The 20,439-nt window shown below is 45.4% G+C and overlaps 1 protein-coding gene across 5 annotated transcripts in view; it reads left to right on the forward strand.

Moving 5' to 3' along the window:
• Window positions 1-20,439, forward strand: part of HUNK (hormonally up-regulated Neu-associated kinase) — a 286,592-nt gene that overhangs the window by 205,743 nt on the left and 60,410 nt on the right. For all 5 annotated transcript variants that reach the window (XR_010343928.1, XM_064380095.1, XM_064380097.1 and 2 more), the window contains 2 exons: window positions 3,088-3,143; window positions 8,949-9,084. Coding sequence is in view for 4 of the 5 variants with exons in the window: in XM_064380095.1 (XP_064236165.1) it covers window positions 3,088-3,143; window positions 8,949-9,084 (192 nt within the window). In the remaining variant the exon portion in view is untranslated. The remainder of the gene's footprint in view (window positions 1-3,087; window positions 3,144-8,948; window positions 9,085-20,439) is intronic.

Here is a 20,439-nt window from a genome sequence, read left to right on the forward strand (position 1 = left end):
GTGGCTCACGCCTGTAATCCCAGCACTTTGGGAGGCCAAGACAGGCGGATCACCTGAGGTCAGGAGTTTGAGACGAACCTGACCAAAATGGAGAGACCCTGTCTCTATTAAAAATACAAGAAAATTAGCCAGGGGTGGTGGCACAAGCCTGTAATCCCAGCTACTTGAGAGGCTGAGACAGGAGAATCACTTGAACCCAGGAAGCGGAGGTTGTGGTGAGCTGAGATTGTGCCATTGCACTCCAGCCTGGGCAACAAGAGTGAAACTCTGTCTCAAAATAATAATAATAATAATAATAATAATAATAATAATAACTTCTAAAGGTATGGCCTCATGACTGTGATAGTTTGAGAGACCAGCCTCAAAACAGTTCACTGAGTCATTAATTTATGGAGATTTTAAATGGGTGCGTATGATTTGGGATAAGATTTCCAGCAAATACACATATGCAAATTTTAAAAATGTTTTGTCTCAAATATCCAGTCACCTGAAAGATCATGTTACATTGAAACACTGCACAATGACTCAAAGAGTCTGGTGTGACGAGTTTGAATAAAATTGTTTCATGAAATGTGAGTGTGGAAACAGTCTTTCTTTAATTAAAACTATGTTAACATTTTAATAGATGTTCTTAAATAGGATGATGCAGCTTCAAAGATAAGTAGTATAAATAGCCATTTAATAATTATATTGCATTCCTAAAAATTATACGTTTGTGTTTTCCAAAAACCTCTCGCTGAGGGACAAGGTCTTCCTATTGGAAGAGCAAGGATGTTACCTCATATTTGGCGTCACCCTGTATTTGGACATATATGATATCTTTAAAAGTCAGACACAGTTTTGAAGTATTCTGTGCATTGTTTCATTTGGAGTGAAGGGAGAGCATGCGATTCTTCTTCCTTTTTGTGGGACCATTGGAATGGGGAATGTCTGTTTATATCCCCATGTGAACACATATCTCCCTTCTCAGCCAGCGTCCAGCCCTAAGGCTATTGGCAACTTTGAATCTGTTGGACACTTTTAGAGCTCACCCTTTTTTCTGCATTTGACTCCTTAATTCCTTTTTTTTTTTTTGGAGACGAAGTGTCGCTCTTTTGCTGGGCTGGAGTGCAGTGGCGCGATCTTGGATCACTGCAACCTCCACCTACTGGATTCAAGCAATTCTCCTGCCTCAGCCTCCCGAGTAGCTGGGACTACAGGCACGCACCACTATGCCTTGCTAATATTTGTATCACCACGCCCTGTTAATTTTTGTATTTTTAGTAGAGATGGGGTTTCTCCATATTGGCCAGAATGGTCTCAACCTCTTGACCTTGTGATCTGCCCGTCTTGGCCTCCCGAAGTGCTGGAATTACAGGCATGAGCCACCGTGCCGGGCCTTGACTCCTTAATTCTTAACATCTTGAAATGCCGCCCTTGGTGGTTGCTGTGACTACAGCCTGGCTGACATCCCCCCTGCCCACCCCTGCAACGGCTCTTTCCCTGTTTGCTGTGAATGCCAGTGCTCCCCACCAGCCTGCTGGTCTTTCCCCCAGTTCTCTGCCCTCTCCGGGACAACCTCATGTCCCTTCAAGGCTTCAGCTTCCACCCATATTGAGGTTGAAAACTGGTAGCCTGCAGGTCATATCTTGCCTATAAGATGGGGGTTATGGTTGTTTGAAATATGAGTTTGTTGCCAACATTTAAACATTGAGATCATATCCAGAACTCTGGCTTCTTTTGTCGAATGAGGTGAGCTGGCAGCACTGGTACCGAGCCGGGAGCAGCTGTCCCCGTTAAGTGAGTCACTGCCGTCCTGTTTGCCACAGCCAGTCCTGGCTGCTGCGCCTTTTTGTTTGGACATTGACTGTATCAGTTACCGTTTTTGTTTTAACATGATTACACCATTCAGTTCCTTACAATAGAGATAAGAGGAAAATGAAACATTTCTCTTATTCAAAAGTGAGAAAATAAAAGCTGGACCAAGAATGGTATGTTTAAAAACAACGGAAGAGAGCGTGTCTCATTCTCTCTCTCTGAGTGTATGTGTGTGTGTATGAGTGTGAGTATTCTTACACAGTTAATATTCATGGTGTGTCTGGGCTGGCAGGCTACAATTTAAGATGCCAGAGCTGATAATCATTGACCTAGATGGTTTTGATCCAAATATATCCTTTTGCCCACATAAATACTTCTGCTTCTGAAATCTCAAATGATCTCGTTGCTAATCTGGACTCATTGGTGTTTACTGAGTACCTGGAATGTGCAGAGGTACTGGGGTACAGTGGGAAGCAGGGCAGACATGCTTCCTGCCTTCCAGGAGCTGATGGTCGCAGGTGTAGACACCACAGGCACCTCACACTCAGCACGACCCTGGGCTCACTTCTCCCTTCCACCTCCTCCCGTCACCTCAGTGTCAATCCGTGGTGGCATCACCCATTATCTGATTAGCAATCTTCACCCTGTCAGGAACTTACATCCCTTTAGTTCTGTAAAGTTAACATATTCTCAGGAAGTAGGACACCGACATCTTTGGAGTCCATTATTCTGCCCATGATACCATCTGCCTGCTGAATAGATGAACTAAGCCTCACCTGCCAGTTTGCCATGATCCTTGGGCTCGAAACATGGAGGTCACTGGACTCATCAGTTAAGTTGACTTTCATGTGTTTTTTTTTTTTTTTAATTGCTTCCCTAAATCTGGTGTTGCTCACAGTGTCACCACCCCAGGGCACATTCGTATGAACGACTTCCCTGGCCACTCAGGCAGCGCCACCTTGAATGTCGTATTTCACTCTCCCCACACCATGGTTCTGCTTAACTTCCAGGTTCCAGTTTAGGTCTTGCTTTTTCCAGAAGCTTTTCATGATCCCTTCTGCCCTCTTCGCTCTCTGTCATCTCTAAAATTCTTCAGCTTTTATAGTCTACAGCAAGTAATTATTAATATTTCATGTCTAAAATATTTACTTGTTGATTGAGTTTTGGCAGAAAGCTTTACAGATTGGTTAGAAGTGGCTCTAAAACCAGTTCATTTCCCTTCAGAAGCAAAATGTAATTCCATTATTTCGAATGCTTATCTGAAATGTTGTGTGGTTTTGTTTATTTCAGAGACTTGAAGATAGAGAATTTGCTACTAGATGAAGACAATAATATCAAGCTGATTGGTATGACTTCTTTTTTTAAAGCAAAATTATCTTTTAAGTGTTGTGTTGTCAGTTCTCAGCTTTGAAAATTATCCATGGCCTTCCTCTAATACCCAGATAATATTCTAGATTCTCTTCTTTTACCTCTAATACTTAATAATGGTTTTTAGGATGAAAATTAATTTAAATAATAGCTTCAAAATTTAATTTTAATAATAATATGAACCTAATTAGGAGGGTGAAAATACTATAACTCGGCCAAGAAATGGATTTCACAGCCACCAAATAAATGTATCTTGGTCATGTGTTTCCTTGTCTTATTCAAACATACATTCTCCATAAATTCAAATGGAGCTGACCTTTTGTAGTTTTGTAGAGTTTATTTTTATTTGGATTAACCAGAAAACTTTTTTTTTTTTTGAGACAGCGTTTTGCTCTTGTTGCCCAGGCTGGAGTACAATGGCGCGATCTCAGCTCACTGCAAACTCTGCCTCCTGGGTTCAAGTGATTCTCCTGCCTCAGCCTCCTGAGTAACTAGGATTACAGGCATGCTCCACCATGCCAGGCTAATTTTGTATTTTTAGTAGAGACAGAGTTTCTCCATGTTGGTTAGGCTGGTCTCGAACTCCCAACCTCAGGTGATCCGCCCGCCTCAGCCTCCCAAAGTGTTGGGATTACAGGCATGAGCCACTGCGCCCTTCCAGAAAACTCCTTAAAGATGGTGAAAGATAGTTTGGCTTAGAAATGCTTCTCATAGCTTTGCCATGTCTTACTCCACTTCTCAGTGAATGCAGGGATGCCTAAAATAAGGGGGAACACAATTGACCTTCTCTTTTTAATATAATCTTTATTCAGGCTTGTTGGTACAATGGGAGCTGTGCAGAGAGGTCCCCACAGAGAGATAGTTAGAAATCTGAACCAATCAGAAGGAAGCTACAAGATGGAGTATCATAATCGGTTCATAATTCAGGGTCCATAGCGAATTCAGTATGACGCATTTTCTAGAAGAATTCAGGTGGTTCTGTTGTTATTGTCTCCTTCTATGGTTGCTCTGGGCAGAATTCAGGGCATCATTTTTATATCCAGATATTAGATGGCACCATCTTTTATTCCTCTCTCTTTTTTTTCCCACCTCAAATGCAAGTAATTTCTTACACCTCAATGACTTGAAAAGACTTTATATGAGGGGAAAAAAGAAGGATCAATAGGACTTTGTGAATTTAACTTTTGTACCCAAGAAGGAACTTTTGTTTGGCAAGTGCTGAAAGTCATTACAAGATTCTCCAGAATACATCCTTAAAATGACTTATTAGATATTTTGGAATTACAGTCAGCTCCCAATTCAGTACCAGGCAAGAGGCTGCATAGACTCTGGATAATTAAACACCACCGATAGGTGTTGATGGATACACCTATTCGAAAATTAATTGTGAAGAGGAAACCAATTTTTCCCCCAAAAGCACTTAGAAGAATCTATTCTTAGAAGATTATTAGATAATTCAAAGGATTTTCTTTTTCTTTCTTTTTTTTTTTTTGAGACAGAGTCTTGCTCTGTTGCCCAGGCTGGAGTGCAGTGGTGCAATCTTAGCTCACTGCAGCCTCTGTCTCCCAGGTTCAAGCAATTCTCCTGTCTCAGCCTCCCGAGTAGCTGGGATTATAGGTGTGCACCACCACACCCACGTAATTTTTGTATTTTTAGTAGAGACACGGTTTCACCATGTTGGCCACGCTGGTCTCAAACTCCTGACTTTAGATGATCTGCCCACCTCAGCCTTCCAAAGTGTTGGGATTACAGGTGTGAGCCACCGCACCAGGCCAATTTTCTTTTTGTTAAATTGTTTTACTATTGCGTTTTAGTTGTCTTGAGAGCCAAGTGCAGAAGCTGGAAAACAAGCAGCTTGTGTTGAAATGCTTGCAGTATATCTCTCTGGTCCTCATTTCTGGCATCCTGAGTGTTAAACAAAGGGGCTTCCTGATGGGGTAAGGAATAGAGGAAAGGAGTTTTTTGTTTTAGGTTGCCTGGCAGGCTGACCCCTGGAACTGTTCTTTGCAAAATATGGAGGTGACAGCGACAGAGTTGTCCTAACAGCAGCAGAGACTGTAAGAGAACAGGCTTTATAACAGCGGTATTTATATGACAGTAAAAGAATAGGCCAGGTGTGGTGGCTCATGCCTGTAATCCCAGCACTTTGGGAGGCCAAGGCAGGTGGATCACCTGAGGTCAGGAGTTCGAGACCAGCCTGGCCAACATGGTGAAACCCTGTCTCTACTAAAAATACAAAAAATAGCCACCTGTATCTGGTGGCACATGCCTGTAATCCCAGCTACTCAGGAGTCTGAGGCAGGAGAATCTCTTGAAACCTGGGAGGCAAAGGTTGCAGTGAGCCAAGATTGTGCCACTGCACTCCAGCCTGAGTGACAGAGCAAGACTCCAAAATAATAAGTGTTAGAAGAATTCACTTCCACAGGGCGGCTTGCAGACTGAGGCTGGTGAGTCGTGTAAGGTTGCAGACAGAGTTTCCACATCTCAGCTGGGCATCGCCCATCCCGTTTCTTCCCTTCCCTCTTGCCCCTCTGTCTCCTCTGTGCTTGTCTCTCTGTTTTCTCCTTAAGTGATTACCCTAGGTGACCACTGACAGAACTGTCTTGTGGAATAAGCAATGGTGAAATGCACAGACCTTTTTATTGGTTGGACATTTACTCAGGGGATTCTAGAAAAACCAATCATTTCACTGCTGCAGTCAGTTGATGCATTTATAAGGAGCTCACAGATTGGTTGAATACTAAAACCTCTTAGAGGAGACCTGTCCAAGTCAAGTGAGAAAATTATACACCTAAAGTAGAGCCCGCCCCTCCCCTCTTGCTGCATGTGATGGTCACTCTTTGGGTGCCAGGAACCATCTTATTCAAATCCCTCAGAGTCATTCTGCTGGCAGTGCCTGGATGGGCACTACAAAGACATTTCAGGTCTTTGGGACAAAATTGGGCCCTTCAGAAAGCAGGCTGCCTGCACCTGCTTGAAAAGAGGCAGTGATTGTTGGATTTCCCTTTGTTAACTGCGCCCATTTGGTTGCCAGTTCTCTCCTGACCAGTGAAAACTGAGGAGCCCTACCTCACACCTGCCCCACAGAGAGCCCTACCTCACACCTACCCTGAGGGCTGGTGGAAACTGCATTTTGTTAAGAAAGAATGCATTTCCTCACTCACTCAGAGAGATGAAGGCCCAGTCAGTGTCTTGTGAGGTTTCTTGCCCCTGGCTTGGGCAATTTGTATCAAAGGTCTTCCAACTTCTGTCTTTTTGTGACTTGAAAGCTCTTTGAACCTTCTTTTCTTCAAAGGCATTACCTGCTTGTTTCAAAGGTGATTATAGCTATTATGATTGCCTCTTAATAGTTTCTCTTTCTTTGAAAGAATTCAGTTTAAATAAATCTACTTAAGCCATGTTTCAAATTAACTAGAATTACCAGGAGTAAGATTTGATTTAATTAGGAGGTTTTTTTTTCCCTTTCAAAAAAAGCAGTCTGATGTTTGGTAGGTTTAATCTTAAAATGGAAGAGCTGCAACTTAGAACAGTTTTGCACTTCAGTATTCCAAAGCAGGGCTCACTCGGGCATTTTGTGAGATTGGTTTTGCAGCTCTCAGATATTTGGGTGGTCATTGGCTGATATATTTACCAAATCTAACTGAGGCAGACCCATGTGACATTGCTGGGAGGTGGCCTTCTCTCTAGTTCCACAATTCCAGTTATAGCCAGATGTGTACAATTTTATAATTACATTTATGAATGTGAAGCAAACTGGTTGTTTCTCTACAAATGTGTTTTAAATAAAACCTTTTGGCTCCATCAACATAAGTTTCCTAACATGCAGATGCTATCTCCTCCACCTCCCAAATCCTCTGCTAAGCTATGTTCTTGAAACTGCTCAAGATAAGGCCAGGCTGTTCCCAAACTTGCCTGGGATGGTGGAGGGCGACCTGGCCTCTTATCTCTCTCTCTGCCCTCTTCTGAGAACAAGTCCTTCTTTCTGGCCCGGGGGAGGTGAAGAAGAACAGAGCGAGGCAGCCCTTTGCTGTGAAGGGAACCCTGCTGAGATTAGGAACGGAGTCGGAGTCTTTTGCTTTGATCTCAGAAATTTAGAGATAATTTCAAGGACTCTGAGGACACTGGGGCTACCCAACTATTATTGTCTTTATTTGATGGTGCTGTCTCTCACAGTAGGTGGTCTTCATGCATTTGTTTGTTCCTTAACATTCTTTTAGGTTCATTTTCAAACTGAAAGCAATCAAACAACCCTCCAATTTAAAGCATGATATGATTTTTCTTCTCCTGAAGGACTTATCTTGGGCAGGGTTTGTGGGGTCTATGGGTGCTGGCTAGGTTGATGGGAAAGGAAATGGGGTGTGGGGGAGGGTTGGGGTGAAGAGTAGGGGAGTCAAGGAGGAGAGAGGGAGAGAGGTTAAGAGAGAAAAATGGAATCATAAAAAAACAAAAGAAAAGTTCAGTGTTTGAACATGCAGCATTCCTGGTTGGTTTGTTCACCGTTCCCTCTTGTAGTTATGGCTGACGTGTTTGGTGACATTTAGAGCCTTCAAGAGTTTTCTGAGCTCTGCTTAGATGGGATTCTCTTTAGAAAAGCTTAACCCAACGACTTTTGGAAAACTTTTTGGCTGTGACATCTTGATCCATGGTGTGCGATTAACTTCACGGACTGGACTGTATTCCTCCTCCCCTGAGATTTCCTACAACATTCCTTGCAGTAATGTGCCTTGCAGGTGGAGACATGTTAGAGTGAGGTGAAAATACAGTCATGAAACTAGACATAATACTGCCGATTGAGAAACTGCGAGAGTCTTGTTCAAGACTGGAAGCCTGTCTCTGCCTGAGCCCTGCAGCCTGAGTCTTCTGTTTGAGGGGGGTTGGACCATAATATTTACACTGAAGTTCAAAGGATGAACTGTGATCTTAATTCTGAGATCAACAAAGATTAGGGAAAGATTCAGATGAGGGCATAACACTAACAGCTCTCTAATTACCTGTCAGTTTCAGTATCTTTAAGATCAAAAGATAAACATGGGGCAGAAGGCATAGTAGACCCAAAGTCTATAGATGCGTTGCACTTTCTCCCCCCTCTTCCTGGGTATGTTAATCATCCAGGAACAAAGCGGCGCCATGAGGTCGCTCTGTCTAGTTTGCATTGCCATCTTTCTGGTGCTACTTTTCCAGCCAACATTCAGGGTTGTCTGAACTGCTGGGTATATTTTTCCCCTCTTCAAGTCACTGTATGTGCTGCATGTCTTTGGGGGAATTTTAAAAAGACTTCCATGAAATGAAAACATTCAGCTGAAAAAGTCAACTGTAAATGGCTGGATCGAATGTCACTGAGGGTGACACAGGGACAATCAATCTTCCTTCAATCTTCCTTCAGCTTGGAAGCTACCTCCAATCCCCTCTGCCTGTTCTTTCTTTCTGCCTTGGTCCTAGAAAGCAAATTCTCTCTCTTTTTCCCGGATGACTCATTTACAAGAGTGGATGGAAATAGGTTTTAGTGCAGCACACCGTTCACTCTAGCTGACTTTTACAGTGAGGCCCGATGTCATGTGCTCTCAGCTAAGCCAGGGAACCACCACCTGACATTCTTTCGCCTTGAGTCTCATATCCAGAGGTTATGGTTTGCAGCTGCTACATTTTTCTTTAGGATGCTAAATTATGTGTTAGCCTGAGAGAATGTTTCCTTTCCTGCTGCCCTTTTTATTTTTCCTTTTTTCCCCCTCTTCATTTCCGCAGTTTTCTAATTCGGAGCTGGTTTTGTTCTCCTCTCTTTGCAGACTTTGGTTTGAGCAACTGCGCAGGGATCCTGGGTTACTCGGATCCGTTCAGCACACAGTGTGGCAGCCCCGCCTACGCCGCACCAGAACTGCTCGCCAGGAAGAAATACGGCCCCAAAATCGATGTCTGGTCCATGTGAGTTATCGAGCTTCTGAAGTGACTGTTCCTCCTGCTGTCTCCACCGTGCCTGTCTTGGGAAATCATGCTTGAGTGTTGATGGCATGCATTAGGTGACAGGCCGAGGGAGCATGTCGTCAGGGGTTCTTTGGTACCTGCATCTCTGTTCCTTCTGGTCTTTTCTGCACAAACTGTCAGAGTGGCCTTTACCAAAATTTACTGAGGGGCTGAGGAGAGAAGAAAACAACATCCTGCCCTCACAGAGCCCGCATTCTGTCCTTGCGACTCATTTCTGTCCCTTCCTCTGGCCCTTAGCTTCCCATCGCCCGCTGTGTGAAACTCTATCCTGCTGCCTGGCCTGCACTCCTTGCAGACTTGTTCGCCCATCTCCTGCCTCCCTGAGCACTGCCCTGCCCTCTGCTCACAGTTCTTCAGATACATTGGCCTCTCTTTTGTCCCTCCTACCTCTGAGGGTTTTTTTTTTTGAGACGGAGTTTCGCTCTTGTTACCCAGGCTGGAGTGCAATAGCGCGATCTCGGCTCACCGCAACCTCCGCCTGCTGGGTTCAGGCAATTCTCCTGCCTCAGCCTCCTGAGTAGCTGGGATTACAGGCACGCGCCACCATGCCCAGCTAATTTTTTGTATTTTTAGTAGAGACAGGGTTTCACCATGTTGACCAGGATGGTCTCGATCTCTTGACCTCGTGATCCACCCACCTCAGCCTCCCAAAGTGCTGGGATTAGAGGCGTGAGCCACTGCTCCCGGCCTTTTTTTTTTGAGACAGAGTCTTGCTTTGTCGCCTAGGCTAGAGTGCAGTCGTGCGATCTCAGCTCACTGCAGCCTTCCCCTCCTGGGTTCAAGTGATTCTCATGCCTCAGCCTCCTGAGCAGCTGGGATTACAGGTGTGCGCCACCATGCCCAGCTAATTTTTGTATTTTTAGTGGTGCTTTAGTGGAGTTTTTAGTGGTGTGTCACCATGTTGGTCAGGCTGGTCTCGAACTCCTGACTTCAGGTGATCCACCTGCCTCGGCCTCCCAAAGTGCTGGGGTTACAGGCATGAGCCATGAGCCCGGCCATTTACTTGTGATACCTGGAATGCCCTTTCCCAGCTCTTTGGATGGCCCGCCCATTCCCACATCCCAGTCCCAATCCAATGGCACCACTGCCGAGACCATCTCTGAATTCCCGCCAGAGAGTCCCCCATACTCTCCTCTCACCCTTTTAATTTCCTCTTCACCACCGCTCACTGCCTATCCTTTTCCTGTTCTAAATCCATTCCTCTCCTGTCTCCCAGCCAGCAAGGACTCTCCACGGGGGGAGGGAATTGATTGATCTGGTTCACCATTTTGTTCCCAGGGTCTGGTACAGGAAGGGCCACCAGGGTAAGCACAATGAATATTTGAAGGATGAATCCTCAGCTGCATCACAGGTAGACCCTGGGTCCCCCATGATCCCAGTGAGTCACCCCCCTTCAGCATACCCTGTAAGTGACAGTACAGGGTTAGCTCAGAGTCTTAGATCCTGGGGTAGGACTCAATCCTTTGCCATAGAGAAAGGAGCTGGACAGAGTGAGGTTCTGATTAAGATATAGGCAATGCGGTGGCCCACGCCTGTAATCCCAGCACTTTCGGAGGCTGAGGCGGGCGGATCACCTGAGATCACGAGTTTGAGACCAACATAGAGAAACTCCGTCTTTACTTAAAAAATACAAAATTAGCCGGACATGGTGGTGCATGTGCATGCCTATAATCCCAGCTACTTTGGAGGCCAAGGCAGGAGAATCGCTTGAACCCGGGAGGCGGAGGACTCCAGCCTGGGCAACAAAAGTGAAAAAAAAAAATATATATATATAGACAAGAAGGGCTCGTTTGCGTGAAGGGTGTGTTGATCTGGAGTATTTCTGGAACTCCCCTGCCTCTCTTCACTGTAACTCTCTTGTCCAGGTTGGCAGAAAAGTTAACCCTTGCTCCATGTTTGATGTGTGCCAGACATCATGTCACTTAGTTTACACAATGACCTGGTGTGATCGTCACTCTCTATTACCCTATTTTATGGAAGAAAAAACCATCATAAGAGAAATGAATAAAATCACCCAAGGTCACACAGCTGCTAAGTGGTGGAGTGAGATTTGAACCAGGCAGTGTCCTTTCGGGGTCTTAGGATACAGCCCCAGCTCTCCACGTGGCAGGTGGGGGCCCTTGCTTGCCCTGTGGCCTTGTTGAAGGCATGCCCCCTTCCCATCTCTCCCCACCTATTCTCTGGCTAACTCGGCATTGTTTCCTGTTCCCTGAACGCAGCCTGTGCCTGTTACATTCCAGCCCTTACACGCACAGATCCTTCGGCCTGGAACCCTCTCCTTCTCTGTCTTGTTTTGTTGGGTGCCGGTGCCTCTGGACAGCCCTCCCATGTCCCCTCGAGCCCCCTGCTCTCTGTGTTCCTGGGCCTCACCGTGAGCTCTTTGTCCACCTGCTGGAACCCTCTGGGCTGCAGCTGAGGGGGCAGGGGCCACTTGGCTTGTTCCCAGGATTTACTCAGCACCTGGTGGAGCCTGGAGGAAGGGAGGGAGAAAAAAAGCGAAGTGAGAAGGAGGAGAAAGGAAAGAAGGGAAGGAGGGAGGGAAGGAGGTTGGAAGGGAAAAGGGAAAGAAGGACAGGAGGAAGGAGCGGGCGTTTCATCCAGAGAAACAGAAGCTGGAAGGTCAGGGTGGAAGCTGGCAGAGAAAGCAAACAGAGGAATGTGGATCAGCCAAGGGTCTAGAAGCCAGAGGCGCTCAGGATGTTCTGGTTGGAAATTGAGAAGAAACAGACCAGAGTGAGATGTGGAGAGATAGAGAATCCCTGGAACTTTCCTGGGTGCTCCAGTCACTCACCCTGGATCCTCAGGACAGTGCTGTGAGGCACATCTCTTGCCCCCAGTTTGCACAGACAGAAGAGAGGGGTGAGCACTGCCCAGATGAGCCCACCTGTAGTGGCGCCGCACTTTGCCGAAGCCTGGGCTCCCAGTCCCTTCGCAGGTGTGGTCTTGTGTGCAGGCTGCATGTGGGCAGTGTGTGGTGTGCCGATGATGGGGCCATGTGGAGCCAGTGGAGTGGAGCAGGGAACAGCAGAGGATGAGAGGATGCCTTCTCTTCTAGGGCATGGCTAGTCACAGACTTCGCTTCTGAGAAGTCGTCTGAATCCATCTCAATACAGCCGGGACTCCTGGCAGCTAATACCAGTGGATCAGAGTTGTATATGGGAGGAAATCCATTATGGATTTCTTCCAGCCCTTAAGAACTCTCACAGGTGGCTGGCACACTGTCTTCTCTCAATAAATATGTATTGAATGGATGACTATGAATATGTGAGTCTATAATCACTTTCCTAACAGAGAACTCATTTATGCTAAATGGGAAGCTATGACAGGAAGAATTTGTTTGCATGCATGCACACACACACACATACACACACACGCATATGGCTATGGGAGCCTGAAAGACCAAGAGGTCCCCTGTCTTTGTCTGTTTCTTTTTGCTGCAAAGGAATACCTGGGGCTGGGAAATTCACAAGGAAAAGAGCTCTATTTCACTCATAGTTCTGCAGGCTGTACAAGAAGCATGGTGGCAGCATCTGCTTCTGGTGAGGCCTCATGCTGCTTCCACTCATGGTGGAAGGTGCAGGGGACCAGTGTGTGCAGAGGTCACATGATGGGAGAGGAAGCAAGAGAGGGGAGGTGCTAGGCTCTTTGTAACGATCAGCTTGTATTGATTCATCCCATCTGCCTAACAACCCTTTGAGGTAGTGCTGTGTTATTCCCAATTTGTGGAAACTGAGGCATGAAGAGCCTCAGCCACTTGCCCAAGTGACAGAACCAGTGTGTGACAGAGCCAGGATTTGACCTACGTGGTTTGCCTCTAGGCCTCTGAATCACCACCCTCTACTGCTTCTGTTATGTTGTACTTCCTCTGGTGAGGTTTACATGCTGGTGGGACAAACAGCTGGTATTTTAAAAAGCTATAAACTGAGTGTGGTAAGAACTGTGGAGGAAGTGAGAGGGATTCAGGGAAAGGGATGGAGTGGCCCCTTGAAGAGAAGACTTCAAAGCCACATCCTAAGGATCAGAAGGAACCAGCTATGGGAGGAGGAAGGTGTCAGGGAAGAAGGCCAGGAAAGGTCAAAAGTAAACTGATAAGTAAAAACCAGATTTTTGATTATGGCTGCCTGAGCACATATGGCTGCACAGCTGGGTTAAGTCGAGAAGGCATCTGTATGCAAGACTGGTCTGTTCCTGAAAGATGAGTGGAGTTGGCCAGGTGGAGAACAGGCGGGGAAACGTTCCAGACAGAGGGAACACCATATTCCAGACAGAGGGAACAAAAGGCTGGTAGGTGTGACACATCTGATTCTTCTTCCTCTTAATTTTGGCCAAAACATAAAACTTCAAAACCTTTTTTTTTTTTGAGACTGAGTATTGCTCTGTTGCCAGGCTGGAGTGCAATGGTGCGATCTCGGCTGACTGCAACCTCCGCATCCCGGGTTCAAGCGATTCTCCTGCCTCAGCTTCCAGAACAGCTGGGATTATAGGTGCGCGTCACCATGCCCAGCTAAATTTTTGTATCTATAGTAGAGATGGTGTTTCACTATGTTGGCCTGGCTGGTCTTGAACTCCTGACCTCCTGACCTCCTGATCTACCTGCCTTGGGCTCCCAAAGTGCTGGTATTACAATGCGCCCGGCCTTTTTTTTTTTTTTTTTTTTTTTTTTTTTGAGATAGAGTCTTTCTCTGTCTCCCAGGCAGGAGTGCAGTGGTGTGATCTCAGTTCACTGAAACCTCTGCCTCCTGGGTTCAAGCGATTCTCTTGCCTCAGCCTCCCGAGTAGCTGGGACTACAGTTGCGTGCCACCACGCCCAGCTAATTTTTGTAGTTTTGGTAGAGATGTGGTTTCATGATGTTGGCCAGGATTGTCTCAATCTCTTGACCTTGTGATCCTCTAGGCTCAGCCTCCCAAAGTGCTGGGATTACAGACCTGAGCCACCAGGCCCAGCCCAGACCTTTTGAGAGATTAATTTTCTACTGCTTTGGGGTATTGTGTCTGAGATATGGGTTAGGTTTCTGTTTGATGCCCATGACTTTGCTGGCGGAAGTGGAAATGGAAAACCCAAAGTGAATTTAATTTAGAAGGCTGTTTAAAATGATGGTGAAGATGGAACCAATTTTCTCCCTGGGTTAGACACTGTTATTATAAAATGACTTCTCTTTTTATGGCTCTGAAACAACAACAGAATGAAGAGTTCACTTCCAACAAAGCAAACTCCCCTCCCGGGAGACTTTGGACCCTGGTGGATGGCAGGGACTTTATCCACAACTTCTGAGACTGATTTAGAAAAAAAAAAATCAGCCTGACATTGAAAGAAACCCTGGGAAAGAAAGCTCTTCCCTACAAATAGGGCCCCCAGGACCCTCCTCTAGAGAAGCCACAATTAACAATGGAAATGGGAAGTGGTGCACTTTCTTGGGGGTTTTCTGTTATTTTCAGTGGTCATTATTTTCAAGACTATAAGAAAATAGCTGTAAAATAATTCACTTCTTTCCTTTACTCTAGATTCTATATACATGACATGTAGATTGTATGTCTTCAATGAACTTGGAGATTTCAGAAACAAAAACCAAAAATGATCATTCTGGTGCATTGAACTTTTATTACTGTGAATCGACTTTTCCTCAGAGTGACATACATGCTAATTTACAATAACTTTAACGCAGATGTACTTTTTAATTGAAAAGAATCAAAATTAATTTTATCTTCAGAATATTGCAGTACTCACTGGCAACCTTCAGTGAATCCCTACTGCTGAGGAAAACAGAAACAGAGTTCTATCCCGAGAAAATTGAGAACGCAGCATTTCTGGACTAGATCTGTCCTTTGTGCTCATGGGGTCCCTGAGATGGATGGGTGAAGTATTTGTGTGAGGCCTGGTGCCTCCTGGAGAGTCATGCACAATACACTCAGTCCAGCTTCGCAGCTCATTGAATCTGTTTTCACTTAGTGGAAAAAAAAGCCCTGTCTCCAGTGCTGTACCTTTGGGTAGACAACTTGGCCAAGAGGCGCTGTGTCTTCAGATAGCTCTCCTGTCTCCAAATAGAACTGGGTGTTTAGGAGGGAGAGTGAGAGAATTTGTTCTAGTCTCAGACTCAGTGTTTTGTGAAAGTACTACCAGATGTCATCAGCTACTGGCAGGGGCCATATATAGAAGGATGGTAGTAATATTTTCTCTCTGTTGAGACCTTCTCAAAATGAAGGATACCAGGAGGAGGGAAGCTATGACTCCTTTGGGGAATTTTAGGGCTTTTGACTCCCCCTCAACCCCAAGACAGAGTCTTGCTCTGTTGCCCAGGCTGGATGGAGTGCGATGGTGCGATCTTGGCTCACTGCAACCTCTGCCTCCTGGGTTCAAGTGATTCTCCTGCCTCAGCCTCCCGAGTAGCTGGGATTACAGGCATGTGCCACCACGCCCAGCTAATTTTTGTATTTTCAGTACGGACAGGATTTCACCATATTGGCCAGGCTGGTCTTGAACTCTTGACCTTGTAATCTGCTCGCCTCGGCCTCCCGAAGTGCTGGGATTACAGGTATGAGCCACTGCTCCCGGCTAGGTCTTTTGACTTTTGAGAGAGAGGTTTCCTTTAGCTTCTGAGATTATTCAGTTATAAAATACAATTTTTTTTTGTAGCTAGTGTGTATATTTAACATAGAAGAAAGGAAGGAAGGAAAGGAAAAGAAACAACGTTCTTGAAATCCACAAGAAAATAATTTCTTGCTAAACATAGACCATTTAATAGAACAGTGGTGAAATTTGAGATTTTCCAGATGGATGAATTGGTTCCTAGTCTACTTTCAAGACCTTAAATTGGAAGTCGTATTATTAAAAGTTGATACTGAAAGATGGAAAGATATTGCTTTGAGGTAGCAAGTTATTTTTAATTTATCCAAGGCAGTGTCTTTCTTGGAGAGCCACACAGAAGCACGTGGATCTCCTGAAGGTCCTCTTGGCTGCACCCTGTAAACTGGGCAGTTTCCGAGTCTCCTGACCACATGCCCCTTAAGAACAAGTAATCAGACCCTCCCTCCACCTGCCAGGGTGACTCTGTCCATTGCTTTGTCCCTTGCATCTTGTTAAAACTGCCAGCGACTTCTCCACGGAGCAGTGACTCCATATCTTCCCTTTTTGGGATGGCAGGCGATACCACAGCTCTTCCTCCAGGGAATATTTTGTTGTGTACCAGACTAAATAACAGGATGGCCATTTGGCTTTTGACTTAATTCCAAAGCTTCCCCGTTTGTATTTCATAAATAAGGCCCCTTTTCCTCTTCTTTCAGCTACCCGCAGTGTCTGCCTTTCTTCCTCTTTTGAGATCAGAGTATTCCACACTGCCTAGTGTCTTTGAGTTTTCTTCCACCTGGCAATGGCTCGCCCTTATTTCACACTGCTGGGAAAAGCCCCCGGTCATATTTGACTGTTGCCCTCTCTCGTCCCAGGCTCTCATCTCTCTCATTTGTTAAGACTGTCTTTGATTCTTGGGAATCCCATGTCTGCCATGGAGAATCCAGAAAGCCCCTGGGCCATATTTCAAAAGACCCATCAGGAAATTCTGAACATGTTTTGAAACTCCTCCTAATTCTATGGGATTACAGAGGTTTATAAACTGCATTCCACATTTTTCCCTTGGTATCCTCACATACTTCTGAAATGTCAAAGGGACTAGATTTCTCTTTATCCAGATATTAAACATGTATGCAAACTCTCGGGGAGAGGAATTAAGATACTCAGTCTGGTTTCCCTTTTAAAATCTCCTAGCTAGGATTGTATGACCGTTCGTGTAGGTTTCCAATCTTACTTGGCAATACGGTACAAATATAATTGTAGCTTTTCCCCTTTTACTTTAAGAAAGTTTTTTTTTTTTTTGATGAAACAATAGATCCCAATTTATCAAGCTTAATTTGTTTCAGCTACAGAATTCAGGTCTTTCTGTGGCTTAGTTGATGTGACCCTCGTATAACCTGAGAGGTAGGTACTATTATTATCCACATCTTATGGATGTGAGAGGTGGGTCCTCTTTGAGGTTTTGTGACAGTTTTTTTGTTTTTGTTTTTGTTGTTTTTTTCATGATAAACTCCTCCAAAAGAAATGGAATTCTGGAGTCAGTTTGTAAAGTCATCAAAGTTACCTTGAAAACCGCTTGCTGAACTCTGGCCAGACCTGCCACCTGGATAGCTCTGGCGCCGTCTTGAAGACAAGCATCTGTTAAACTTACCTGTGGTCCCAGCCAGATGATGGAGAGAGGCAAAGACCAGTGTAATATGCAGTGACTTGAGGAGACTTTTGGCATCTCTTGAAGCCAGTCGGTGACAAGGAGGCAAGCAGTTTGGTGTCTCAAGGTCTCCTTCAAGAAAGAAACATTCATACAGGCTTTAGAGTTGGTCTTCTGGCCCCATATGTTCTCCAAACCCCTTTAGTGGGGTTCCCCTCCCGTAATCATGACGTTCTGTTTCCTAGAGGCATTTGCACTATACGATACCCCAACCTGGGACAGGAAGCTAGGTGTCCCCTAAAGATGAAAGGGAATATAAAGGGTCATAGAGCAGTGTTCTTCAAACTTGAGTATTATACACTGTCTTTTTAAAGGACGTACATTCTTGATAACTGTGTGTGTTGACAGGAGGTTTTACGGGAGGTTTTCTTTTTTTGAGATGGAGTCTTGCTCTTGTTGCCCAGGCTGGAGTGCAGTGGCACGATCTTGGCTCACCGCAACCTCCGCCTCTCGGGTTCAAGTGATTCTCTTGTCTCAGCCTCCCAAGTAGCTGGGATCACAGGCCTGCGCCACCATGCCCAGCTAATTTTGTATGTACACGAGCCCCAAATTAAACTCTTTTATTTTATGGCCCCGTACAACTGAAAAACCAAGACTCATTTACAAGTTAAATATAACCGAGAGCAAAAGAACCCCAGAATATTGAAATGGGCAACATGAATGCAGTGGCTAATGTTTGGTGGGAAGGGAGTGGGTGCGCATAGCATGAGTGCAGTTCTCACTGCTGGGCACAGGCTCTTTGAGCTTGTTGGGCTCATCTTCTGATGCCTCAACTCCCCTCAAACTTTTCATTCTTCCAGGGTCTTTCAAATTTTTTGAGTACGCATCAGAAGCACCTGGAGGGCTTGCAGCAACACCCCAGACTTTCTGATTCAGTAGATGTGGAGTGGCACCCAGCAATGTGCATTTTCTTTTTTCTTTTTTTAAAAGAGTTGGGGTCTCGCTCTGTCACCCAAGCTGGAGTACACTAGCAATCTTATAGCTCACTGCAGCCCCAACCTTATACCCACCTCAGCCTCCCAAGTCACTGGGACTTACAGGTGCATGTCATCATGCCTGGCTAATTTTGCTATTTTTTGTAGAAACGGGGGTTTCACCATGTGGCCCAGGCTGGTCTTGAACTCCTGAGCTCAAGAGAACCATCAGTGTCAGCCTCCCGAATTGCTGGAATTGCAGGTGTGAGCCATCGCACCTGGCTGAATGTGCATTTTTTCAACAAGTTCTCAGGTGGTGCTGATACCACGGGTCTGAGGATGAACCACCCATGACTGCAGTCATCAGGAGACTTTCTTTTCTCCTGATAGAAGCACAGACGTATCACTGGCACATTAAGTCTACCTCTGCTTCCTTCTCATTAGGCTATGACAATAAAAGTGATTTTTTTTTTTTGCAAAAATAATACATTGGTAAAGAAATACAAAAACAGGTACTGAAACTGGGTGTGTGTGGTGCAGGAAGTTCTTAGCTGTACAGTGGTCCTCCGATGTCCCTGGGCGTGCTTTGTGAAATGTTTTAGTTTGTTGCCGAAAAGGAAATAAAAATTAGACCTGCTGAACCCCTGAGGATGTACCTCAGTTTGAGAAACACTGTATGAGTCAGGCATTGTGAGGCATTTACTGCAGGAAGAAATGCTGTTGTATAAGTAGCAGGCTCTTCGGCTTTAGATATGAATATCAGAGCCAAGATTAGGGACTCAGAGGTGGTGGGCAGGGACGGATCCTGGTTTTGTTTTTTCCTCACCTTAACTCAATTCACGCCAACTCTGTTGAAATAGGAGGTCTTTGCTCTGTAGCATGGAAACATTAAAGCTCATTAACTGCATGAACCCGCTGGTGTGTATTCAGGGCAGAGAACAGAATTGTTGAGGAGGCTCCCAACCATGTCAAATAAAGCCCAGGCAAAGGGCCCCAGGTCCCGGCCTGGGGAAGACCCAGAAGGGTGGGAAGATCCTGGTTCTAGTTTTCAAAGACGCTAAGTGTTGACCGTGGAAGAGCAACTGGTGTTGTTCCACAACCAATGAATCGAACATGTAGACGTTGACTTAGTCTTGGAAAGCTTCACTTATGCCTAGATTCGTTCTGGATAGAACAGGCCGGCTCAGAAGCACTGGAAACAGCTTGTCTTGGAGGCTGTTCAGTAGTCCCCAGCAACAGTTTTGTGGCATGTGCCAGAGGGTTTCCATCCACAAAAGCCATGCCTCTCTGTATGCAAAATTCTGTAATGTGGGGACCTCTTACCGATCTCCAAGAATTTTTCGAAGCAAGAATGTTTAGCTCTATCTCAAACAGACTCAAAGTGCAGCATTGCATAGTACATTCTCAAACATTGCTAGCCCTAATCCTCCTTCCCTGCATCCCTAACCTGTCTTTCTTCCTCGGCTTCCTCTGTCCCATTCTGTTACCACCATTGGTCCTGTATTCTAAGTTTGCCACCTGGCATGTGCCCTTCAAATGTCTCCACTGCGTCTTTGCCTTTCCCTTGCTGTTGCGTGCCATCATTCCCATTCTGATTTTAACAGCAACCTGCTGCTTTCCTGCCATAGTTCTCTACTTTCCACTGTGAGCCCCTTTAATGCTCTTATGCAACTACTCCCCAAATTATTTGGCCATACCACTTGTATCCACCTAACCTCTCTTCCTCTCCTGGGGGATGAGTTCCACTAAACACACAGAGGGAAACGCTGCTCAAATCGCTGTGTGTGTGCCTTGTTCATTCTTGTTTCCATTTCTTTGTTTATGCACTTTTTATCTCTCCATCCTCATACCCAGACAGCCAAAGACACATGAGCTCACACATAGGCAGTCACCACCTGTGCAGCCTCCCCTCTTCAAGTACCTAAGTTCTCCTTCTCCCTTCATTGAACTCCCCCTCTGGTCAAAAGTGGTGCAATTCAGCATTTTCTTATTCCTTTTGCACTGATCACCGCCTGAAAGGACTGTGCATATCTATTTGTTTGCCTGTTGCTTGCCTGTCTTCTTTTTCACTCAAAACCCAAGAGGGCGGGTCTTTCTCTGGTCCCCAGTAC

The sequence above is a fragment of the Aotus nancymaae genome, unplaced genomic scaffold (genome assembly GCF_030222135.1).
Source record: "Aotus nancymaae isolate 86718 unplaced genomic scaffold, 86718_ANA_hifiasm-v0.15.2.pri h1tg000022l_1, whole genome shotgun sequence".
Lineage (NCBI taxonomy): Eukaryota > Metazoa > Chordata > Mammalia > Primates > Aotidae > Aotus > Aotus nancymaae.